The following is a 10,747-nucleotide window of genomic DNA, read 5'->3' as shown; positions in this document are numbered from 1 at the left end:
GAGTAAATTTGATATTATGCATATTTTACCATAATAAAAAAAAATCTAGAATGCACCAAAGAGGAGATATCACTTTTTTTTTCTTTGTTTTGTAATTTTTTTTGGTTTTGAGATGTCATTTTTATATGCTTAAAAAGCCAATCTCAATTTTCAAATTAAGTGGATCCATAAAAAGTTGTTTAAATAAAAGTCAGTCACGAAATCTTACTTTCCTGTTGCTTTACATTTTAAAATATACAAAATAAGGTTCAAAGTTTTTAAAATGTGGAACTTAAGGCCGGGCTTGGTGGCTCATGCCTGTAATCCCAGCACTTTGGGAAACTGAGGCTGGCAGATCACTTGAGCCCAGGAGCTTGAGACCAGTCTAGGCAACACAGTGAAACCCCGTCACTTCAACAAATACAAAAATTAGTTGGGTGTGTTGGCGTGTACCTGTAGTCCCAGCTGTTTGGGAGGCTGAGGTGGGAGGATCAGCTAAGGTGGGAGGATCACCTGAGCCTGGGAGGTCGAGGCTGCAGTGAGTCCTGATTATACCACTGTACCTGATTATACCCGATTATACCTGGGTAACAGAGGGAGACGCTGTCTGAAGCAAACACACAAATACATAAAAATAAAATAAAATGTGGAAATCGAGCAGTAATACAAATAGTAAATATCAAATAAGCATTCTTTCTTGCCACACACATAATACATATGAAAATACAGTGTTTTGAGTGTTAAGCGGTGAAAATGAGTGGAATGGGAAATATATTTTTCAAACATTTTAAGGGTGAATATTGTTCCACAAAACTGCTGTGAGTCCTCCACTGTTCTACCCGCCTCCCACTAGAGCCACTGGGCCTGAGATGAGGGAGCTGGAAGTGGCCTCCTAGGCCCCGGAAGCCCGTGTGAAGGACTGAGGTCAATAACCATGGTTTTCCATTCCTGAGAGTGCTTGCACCTATAGCAGTGAAAGTGGGACTCTCTCATCAGCCGTTCCCATGTAGAAACTCTTTTTCTCACACAAATGTTTATAAACTTCAGTTCTGCTCTACTTTTAAAAAACGAACAACATTCCTCAGGAAGCCTTTCTTGGAAACTCTTTCAGACTCCCCTTCCCTTTTTGTGACTATCCTGCTGATACCTCTTTTTCCTTCCCAGTTTGTGCCTTAGCTGTCTGACCTTGCTGTAATTGCCACGGAGGATGGGTCCTGTTCTGTTTTATTTATCACTGAATCCTTAACTAGTACAGTTCTCATCCTGCAAAGATTTGCTGAGTCAATGAAGAATGAAATCAACCTGATTCTTTAAAAGGCAGAGCTACTACTGCCTCCAAAAGTATCATTATTACGCATACAATTTGCTTTGTATCTTCCATCTCACATACAGCATTTGTTTCTAATTATTACAATACACAATCACCTCTGCAGGAAGTGTTAGGGTATCGCTTTTGAGAGGGAAACTTGGGGCTTGGGAAGGTTAAGTGTCTTGCTCAAGACCAAACAGATAGTAAGTAGTAAGTGATAGAGGCAGCATTTGAGCCCAGGTCTGTCTGACTGACACCAGTCCCATTTTTCCTTTTCCTTGGTTTTTCTACATTTTCATGAGAGGAGGCAGTTCTACTCTTGGCATCCTGTCGATAAACATTTTTACTGTAAAATGCCTGCTGTGCTGCACGGAGTAATCTCAGCCAGGCCTCCTACCCAGCCCCACCACACAGCTGCCCTGGCGTTTCTTCTCCAGACCAACCCAAACATGGTTGGGGAGTTCAGAGGGGAGGGCCCAGCATTCCCCAGTCGGGACAAGTATCTAATCAGCAGGCCTCCTCAGCATTATCAACCCAAGACCACTCTAGAGAGAGATGCCAGTGCCCAGTTTTCTATTTTTAACTGGTGTGAACTGGAGGAAAAACACAAGCATTAAAAATCAAAGCGCCAGTCAAGAACTGAGAATGCAGGGCACCCCAGGGCAAACTAGTGATCTGTGTCCTTCTTACATCTCCCTCTTCCTTCCCCCTCTCCTTATTTCATGCCATTTTTCTTTTTCCTTCTCAAAACTTCAAGATCCTGCAAAATCTGTTTTCCACAGAGGAGTTGATATCTGTCATTTACGCCAATGCTTCTCACACTTTAATGTACACACCAAGCAAATGAGGATCTTGCTGAAAAGCGGATTGGGATGGCGCTTGAGACTGCATTGCTAGCTCATTTCCGGGTTATGACAATACTGCTTGTCCACAGGCTGCACTTTGAGTGGCAAGGATTGGTGTATTCTCAGTTTAAGTTGCTGCTATGTTCTCCATCAAAGTATTTGCCTTTTCAGTCTTGTCTCCACCTGGAATGAAGGCCTCTGCCCCCAGTTGAAAGATGCTCATCTCCCCACCATCAGGTGAGCAAGCTATTTTTGGCATTTGTTCCTTTATTCACTTTGGCAGCAGGGGATCCTTTTCTGACCTGAAGACCAGAGTCTGAGTTTGAGCAAGACTCCCGCAGCATGGATGAGGGCTACCCAATAATTGGGCTAGGGTAAACCTGCCCTTTCTCCAGGAAGACTTGGTCAAGCTCTCACAGAAACCCTTTTCTGCCTCTTCCCTGGCCAGACCCTGATCCATGCATGGGCTGGAACTGGGGTGGCCTTGGTTAATCTCAGCTTTCTGACCTAGATGAGCCCAGCCCTAGCTCTCTGAGTAAAGCCATCCAGGCTGGTGGGGAATAGACGAGAAGGATGCCCTGTCCCGGGTGCCCCTTTTGCAGCCACTCAGATGTGCTGCTGTGGTGTCCTTTGTGCTCCTGGCAGCCCTGGAAGATGAGAAGCCGCTGTTGCTCCCCTGCTGCCCTGGCCCAGCTGTCAGGACCCCTCAGCAGAGGGCAGGGCGCCAAGCCTTCCCACTGCATGTGGCTTATTGTCCCCAAGGCTGGCCGGGCTGCGGAGGACCGAATCCACAGCCCATCCAGGGAGCACCCCCACCCCAGAAAGGGGGAGGGGTGGGCTGGCGTCACTCAGTCTTCCCCTGCCCCCTACCCTTCATCGCCTGCCCCTCCCCAGCTCCCTATTTGGCCATCCCCCTGGCTGCCCCCTCCCCTTCCTTACATGGTCTGGGGGCCCCCTGGCTGATCCTCTCCCCTGCCCTTGGCTCCATGAATGGCCTCGGCAGTCCTAGCGGGTGCGAAGGGGACCAAATAAGGCAAGGTGGCAGACCGGGCCCCCCACTCCTGCCCCCGGCTGCTCCAACTGACCCTGTCCATCAGCGTTCTATAAAGCGGCCCTCCTGGAGCCAGCCACCCAGAGCCCGCCGCCGCCCGAGCCGAGCCGAGCCGAGCCGACCCGCCCCGCCGACGGTGAGTCAGCGCCCGGCCTTGCGCGCTCACTTCTCGCCAGGTCCGCGGGCCGCGCCGGACCCCAGCCCCGCGCCGCCACCTGGCCCGCCCGGCCGGCCCTCAGCCAGCGCCCCGGCTCCTGCCGCTCTACGACTGCCTTTTTTTTTTTAAGCCCACACTTTTTTATTTGGTTCTAGCTTATTTTGTCCTGGGCGTCGGTCCTCGCAGGACCTCGCAGGGGCTCTAAGAAGGGGAATTTTGTGGCTCCCCAAGGGTCGTGCTTTCCCCTCCATCTGGGGCACAGGCATGGCGATACGGACAGGGCTGGAGATCGTGCTCCCAGTTGGTGAAAAGGAAGAAAGTTAAAGGGCTGGGGAGGACTAAGGGGCTGGGTTTCATGGGTCCCTCCTTGCACCTGGCACCCTAGGTGGAACTCCTGGCCAGGGAGCCTGGGTAGATTCCTCTGGCCTTCTCTGTCCCCAGACTCTTCCGCGGCTTCTTCCCTCCCTTTTTTGACTCGAGGGGAAGGGAGGTGGCAGGAGTGTTCCCCGCCCAACCCCCTGTCCAGTCCCCACAAACCCCCTTCTACTCTGTCCCCTCCTCTGGGTGCGGAGAAGGCCAGCTGCACAGGCAGCTGAGCGTGGTCCGCCTCTCCTCCTCAACCTGCAGAACCCCCTGAAGCTGTGCCAAGATGTGTGACGACGAGGAGACCACCGCCCTGGTGTGCGACAACGGCTCTGGGCTGGTGAAGGCCGGCTTTGCGGGCGATGACGCGCCCCGCGCTGTCTTCCCGTCCATCGTGGGCCGCCCGCGGCACCAGGTAAACTTCCCGCGGAGCCCCCAGTCCCACTCGTGACCCCTTCAGTCCAGCGATCTAGGAAATGGCTCTCACCTGACCCTCTTGTTCGATGAACTCTTTAGGCCCAATTTAGAAAAGGCGGATCCACTTCAAATCCAAGCCAAGGCAAAAGCAATACCCCCCCAAACCCCAACATACTGAGAAATGTACACCTGAGTGGCAGAGGCCTCTCAAAGGGTGGCACTCCCGGGTGTGAAGGCCACCACTTTCTCTCCACTTACGGCCTTTTGGACTTTGAGTCCTTAGTGTCTCCTCTGCCTTATACACTTCATTTTCTTCCTTGTCCTCTCTTTTCAGTCCTGTTTAAAACTTCTAACAATATAACCTCTCCCAACCGACCAGGACCCAATCCACATTCCTCTCTCCTGTTCGCAGCCAGTTTACAGGGTTCCCCAAAGGTGTAATCTATCTCCCTCCTGGCTGCTGCATTTTTAGAAGCCAGGCATGACAGAGGCAGCAAGTGCCATGGTGATAGCGACATACCACCTCGTTTATTAAAAGAAATGCCATGCTCTCTGGGTTTGTCACATGCCTGGCCAGACAGGCTGCCAAGGAGAGCTTAGTTCTCGGAGCTGGCGAATGACTCCAGGACAGCTCTGGACAGGCTGAATTTCACTGTTGGAGTGAGGATGGCATAAGCAGCCCATCATTATGTGTTCACTTGAATGTCAAAATCTTTTTCTTAGGAGAAATACAATGTGTCATTAATTCAGTCATTCCAAAATGCAGTCATCTATATCCCAGTTGACATGGGTGATGAGCTTAATAATTTAATGAAGGCATATGATATTTTTAAGGTGAGGTGAGGCTCTGCTTCTTCAGTGAAATAGCTTCATTCTCTCCTGAGTTCTATTCTCAACAATAGAATTATACATCTTTGGGGGAGTGGGGAGAAGGTAAAAGACTGATTTTTAAATAATTCTTCTAAATTGGGATAAAATCCTATTGCTTATTATTTCTGGTATTTAAATATGTTCCTTGACTTGGGCAGTTAGATATAAATGGACAAGACACTGATTATATTCTTGACATGGCGAGCGCATGATTTTCTCAATTTTTCCTTCTCATAGGGAGTTATGGTGGGTATGGGTCAGAAGGACTCCTATGTAGGTGATGAAGCCCAGAGCAAGCGAGGCATCCTGACCCTGAAGTACCCCATTGAGCACGGTATCATCACCAACTGGGACGACATGGAGAAGATCTGGCACCACACCTTCTACAACGAGCTCCGGGTGGCTCCCGAGGAGCACCCCACCCTGCTCACAGAGGCCCCGCTGAACCCCAAGGCCAACCGGGAGAAGATGACTCAGATCATGTTTGAGACCTTCAATGTCCCTGCCATGTACGTGGCCATCCAGGCAGTGCTATCCCTGTATGCTTCTGGCCGCACCACAGGTATGCAGGGCTCTGGGGACAGTTATTGACTAATCACATTCCCAAGTCACGGACCTTGCTATGAATCAGATCCCCCAGTTGAAAAAGGGATAATTCCTTTCCTCCCATTCCCTAGCAAGGTCTGTGCTAAGAGAGAGGCAACAATAGTGCCCTGAGGTTAGATTCAGAGCACACTTACTGTGGGAGCTGATAGCTTGTGGAGTTAGGTCCTTCCCTTATTTAAGGCTCAGCGCAATGTAGCAACTTGGAGTGTAGCAGTCATTGTTATGTGTTTAAACCATCATATCACCTGGGCAAGCATCCCCAAGGAGAATACATTCCCTATGGGGTCTGAGTCAAAAGAGAGAGAAACATGTAAGTTCAATAGGAGCAAAGAAAAACACACTTGGGTGCTTACATAATGTGCTCATGGCTAATAAGAAGGATGGTCATTTCAAAGTGTCCCCGGGAATTTTTTCTACTATAATAGTTAAAAGGATGAGCTGCAGTTTTCTTCAGATTTAGTATCCATGATGCTCATTTTTATTCTTTGTGTGTAAGGAATCTAATTTCATCTGGATCAATGTCCATTGCTAGCATCTCTTAGCCAAGATTGGAAGCAGGCTTTGCCATGGCTAAAGCAGTGGTGTTGTCCTCAGGAATTTACCTTGTTCTTGTCTGCTTCCCTGGGCAGGCATTGTTCTGGACTCTGGGGATGGTGTAACTCACAATGTCCCCATCTACGAGGGCTACGCTTTGCCCCATGCCATCATGCGTCTGGATCTGGCTGGTCGGGACCTCACTGACTACCTCATGAAGATCCTCACTGAGCGTGGCTACTCCTTTGTCACCACTGGTGAGTGTGTGTGTGTCTCATCTGCCACAGTGTGGGTCTGAGGATTCTTCCTCCCTCACTGAATCCACCTACCTCCCGACAATTGACTTCTTGCTGCAGAGCATGACTGTGATACTCTTTATTTCTGCAGCTGAACGTGAAATTGTCCGTGACATTAAGGAGAAGCTGTGCTATGTCGCCCTGGATTTTGAGAATGAGATGGCCACAGCTGCCTCTTCCTCCTCCCTGGAGAAGAGCTATGAACTGCCTGATGGCCAAGTCATCACTATCGGCAATGAGCGCTTCCGCTGTCCTGAGACGCTCTTCCAGCCCTCCTTCATTGGTGAGTTGTAGGGTCTGGTGCAGAGGCACGATTTTCCCTGGAAATCTTAGGGTCTCCCAGAGTGAAATCTAGAAGGCTCAAGAAGCTCTTGAGTTAAAAGAAGTCAAAGTTTGGACTCCCACACAGCTCAACCTCAAGTCCTGATGGCTCATTAAAGGGAAAGTCTATGTTCTGCTCTAGTGATATAAAGGATGACACACTGAGTTCATCTCAAAATAAAGGATGACACAGAGTAGTAACTGAATATCACATATCTGCAGGAAAAGGGCTATTTCACAAGAGCTGACTTATTCCAGTAAGTTTCATTACCAAGTAGCTGGATTTTCCAAGTTACTCATCATTAAATGCAATAACATTCCTACTCATATTAATAACTGGACACTGGTATGTCAACAAATATCCTTCCTAAGCAATGCTTGCCACGAGGAACTTTGTCAGGATCTGATTTAAGTCCATAAAATCACATTCATTTTAGTTTAAACGTGTATCTTTTCCTTTTCCAATACATCTGCATACATCTGATAGTTTCAGGAGGTGTTTACACGAAACAGGTGCTAAGCACAGTTGCTCCTTTCTTGGCATTGTATTGTGGATTAACTGTGAGGCACCCATTGCACCCTGCAGTGTGTCTTATAGGGCAACATATGTTTCAGAGACAAATGGTGACAGCTCACCCACACAAAGAAGTCCTGTTCTCTTCCCCCTACCTTGACCCGAATGCACTGTGATGTGTGTGTGTGTGTGTGTGTGTGTGTGTGTGTGACTTGTTCCTAGGTATGGAATCTGCTGGCATCCATGAAACAACTTACAATAGCATCATGAAGTGTGACATTGATATCCGCAAGGACCTGTATGCCAACAATGTCTTATCTGGAGGCACCACTATGTACCCTGGTATTGCTGATCGTATGCAGAAGGAAATCACTGCCCTGGCTCCTAGCACCATGAAGATTAAGGTAAAGAACTTTTGTGAGTGGGAGATCCAAGGCAAGTCTTGGTATTCTAAGCAGAATTACGTTCCTAATTCCTTTTCCCCTCATACTCAGTTTCCTGTCTCCTACAAACTTTACGTATTACTTTTTCTACCACTTTTTCTGATTTTCTTAGCACTTTTCCCAAGATAGGTAACTTCCAAAATGCTTTTAAGCAGTGAATAAAAATAAATCTTTGACCAAAAAAGACACACACACACGCAACAAAATCTTTGAATACATTTTTAAAGCCCCAACTTTTGGGTTAGCCTCCACTATATATTTAGCTTGTTGCCAAATCATACTCTAGATAAGTGGAGAAATTCCATTTTAATAATAGAATATATCTTTAATAATAGAAATGATGAAATAGAGGTGAGTTCATATAACTTGATTGGCCACATTATTTTGTGGTATGACATATCCCACATTATAGCGAATTAGTATCTAATGTTTTTTTTCTGTGAACCCTCCCAACATGTTATTTGCTCCCTTGCTTGGAACTTCAGAGTTCACTGGAAGTTTTTGTTTTCTTTCTGCAGATTATTGCTCCCCCTGAGCGTAAATACTCTGTCTGGATTGGGGGCTCCATCCTGGCCTCTCTGTCCACCTTCCAGCAGATGTGGATTAGCAAGCAAGAGTACGATGAGGCAGGCCCTTCCATTGTCCACCGCAAATGCTTCTAAGGTGCCTTCTCTGTCTATCTACCTTCCAGTCAGGATGATGCTATTATGCTTCTTGGAGTCTTCCGAACCACCTTCCCTCATCTTTCATCAATCATTGTACAGTTTGTTTACACACGTGCAATTTGTTTGTGCTTCTAATATTTATTGCTTTATAAATAAACCAGACCAGGACTTGCAACCTATAAAGGCCTCTCATTTGTTTTTGGGGTAGGCATGGGACGGGGCAGGTGTTTGCTTTGACACACTGAGCATTGTCAGAGTTCAGTACCACAAAATTCATCCAGATGAATTAATATGACAGCTGGGAGTTATAATACTAACTTTTGATTTCATATTTTGAGACAGAATCGTGAATATATTTCATACCTGAAAAGCAGATTAAGGTTTAGTTCCATATAAGTAAGAAAAGCTATTGAATAAGACAATTCTCTAGAATTAGTTGCCGCAGATGCCACTGAAAATTGTTGTTTTAATGTATGTTCCAGTTTTTGTAACCTTGCAGAAAATACACATATATATTGACAGAGAAAGTCAAACATTATTTTAAGTAAATTGGCTTAACTTCTCAATTCTTTGAACTCTTCAATTGACTTCCTGGGGGCTATGAAAAACATGAAGGTTGGCTGACAGTTGGGCCAGCCACGTCCCATTGCAAATACCCACTAAATGTATCAAGACCATTGTGTGTGTGCAAAACAAACGTGAGGAAGCAGGAGCCAAACACTTCTGCCTCATCAGTGACTAACTTGCGAGACAGAAGCCTTCAATCTCTTCATTTCTTTGAAAACTTGAGATCTTGGGTTGAGTGAACTGAAGGCTGCGAGGTCCTGAGGGAACAAGGGGAGGCGAGAGCCACAGTATTTGCTTTGCTCCGTGTATGGTGGGAAGGCTGCTAGGGGCAGCGTTGAAAAGAATTGAATGTGTTCCATCCTCAAGGAGTTCACACACCTACACATAATCCCCTAGTGCGTGTGGGCCTGGAGGCTTTAAGGAGATGTATGTGGGTCTGGGTCTTAAAGAATGGTCAGGAATTCGGGAGGTGAGAAGAGCAGAGAGAACATCTCAGCAGAAGGAAGTGTGGCAGAAGCCAGGATATAAGACATGGGACAGGCTGGTAGGTGCTGATGAATTTTAGAAAATCCATTGGGAAAGGTAGATTTCAACTAGATTGCAGAAGCCTTACAGATTTTTGTTTTCAAATTAATTGCCAGTGAATTGTTAGCATTCACACAAATGTTTGAATGAACTTAATTGAGCTTTATTGATGAGGATTCAAGACACAGAGATTAAGCAACTGGTGCAATGTTATAAACTTTATTGGTGGAATATGCAAGACAGGAACTCGGATTTTCTGACATCTACCCTGATGGTGTCTCTAAAATAATCTTTCTAACTTTAGTTACAGTTTATCAAGGGTAACCCCATTCTATCACATGCCTTTTGAGAATTTGGGTTCAATATTTGCAGTACTCTGGACTCAGCAGACATCTTTAATAAATTGTAACACATTGCCACTGTCATTCAAGGTCATATGTGTGTCTTTATACCCTTTCATACCAAAAATATCTTTTGATCCCTGATTCTGGGTTGGGCATAGTATTAAGGGCAGGAGACACAAAGATGGATGAGAGCACACTTTCTGTGATTAAAAAGCTTAGAGTTTAGAGTTCCGTATGTAGCATGTGCAAAGGGAAGGCCTTCTATGCAATAAAGGCTAAACAATACATTAATTTGTTGGCATTATGTTACAAATACAATATGACTGTATTTCTTTAGATAAGGTGTAAACATTATTGTAGATCCGCTCCCCGCCCCTGCCACCCCATTGTATCTCTATAGCACAGATGAATTGGCTTACAAGCCATGCATGGGGAGGTATGATTTCACTAGTTTTTGTGTCTCTTTCCTCTCTGTGCAATTGAGTGCATAAATATTATGAATTGTATCCTCTGAACACAGTATTAATGCTTTAACTGTAGATGATTGGCTGGGGTATCACCTCTGGTTCTTTCCATTTGTGATTAGAAATGGAGTGGATATTTTTACTTCTATGTAAAAGTAGAAGCTTTGAGAATCAGCTTCTGATATTTGTATCAGAAGAGGTAAGCACCCAGATTCTTGTTGAATTCTGAGGTCTTCTCATCTCTGCTTGATTATAGGGTATAAAGTATTAGAACAATTGAATCTTAAAAATTGTGCTTAAGGAAGGTACTAAGACAAAAGCGTCTGCTTAAGGTAATCTTCATATGTACACAATAACTAAGATGTGGACAGTGCCTATGTCTTTGGATAAAGTGCAATAAACAAAGAACTATACAAATTATATTTCTTAATTTATAATAAAGTATTGTTTGTAGTTTCTAATACCTCCAAACACCAT

At 45.7% G+C, this 10,747-nt stretch overlaps 1 protein-coding gene across 2 annotated transcripts; it reads left to right on the top strand.

The window, feature by feature from the left end:
* Positions 1-2,682: 2,682 nt before the first annotated feature.
* On the top strand, positions 2,683-8,549 carry ACTC1 (actin, alpha, cardiac muscle 1). 2 transcript variants are annotated; one of them, XM_025389862.1, is made up of 7 exons: positions 2,683-3,320; positions 3,969-4,119; positions 5,229-5,553; positions 6,227-6,388; positions 6,519-6,710; positions 7,485-7,666; positions 8,224-8,549. In XM_025389862.1, exons 2-7 carry the CDS (start codon positions 3,991-3,993, stop codon positions 8,365-8,367), a joined length of 1,134 nt encoding a protein of 377 aa, XP_025245647.1. In that variant the 5' UTR covers positions 2,683-3,320; positions 3,969-3,990; the 3' UTR covers positions 8,368-8,549. The 2 variants fall into 2 exon arrangements, with proteins under 2 accessions (XP_025245647.1, XP_025245648.1); XM_025389863.1 differs by lacking the exon at positions 2,683-3,320 and having other exon boundaries at positions 3,991-4,119; positions 5,358-5,553.
* Positions 8,550-10,747: the final 2,198 nt, after the last annotated feature.

Source organism: Theropithecus gelada, chromosome 7a (assembly GCF_003255815.1).
Source record: "Theropithecus gelada isolate Dixy chromosome 7a, Tgel_1.0, whole genome shotgun sequence".
Classification (NCBI taxonomy): domain Eukaryota; kingdom Metazoa; phylum Chordata; class Mammalia; order Primates; family Cercopithecidae; genus Theropithecus; species Theropithecus gelada.
The sequence above is the reverse complement of the archived record's forward strand: the minus strand, read 5'-3'. Positions and strand labels throughout refer to the sequence as shown.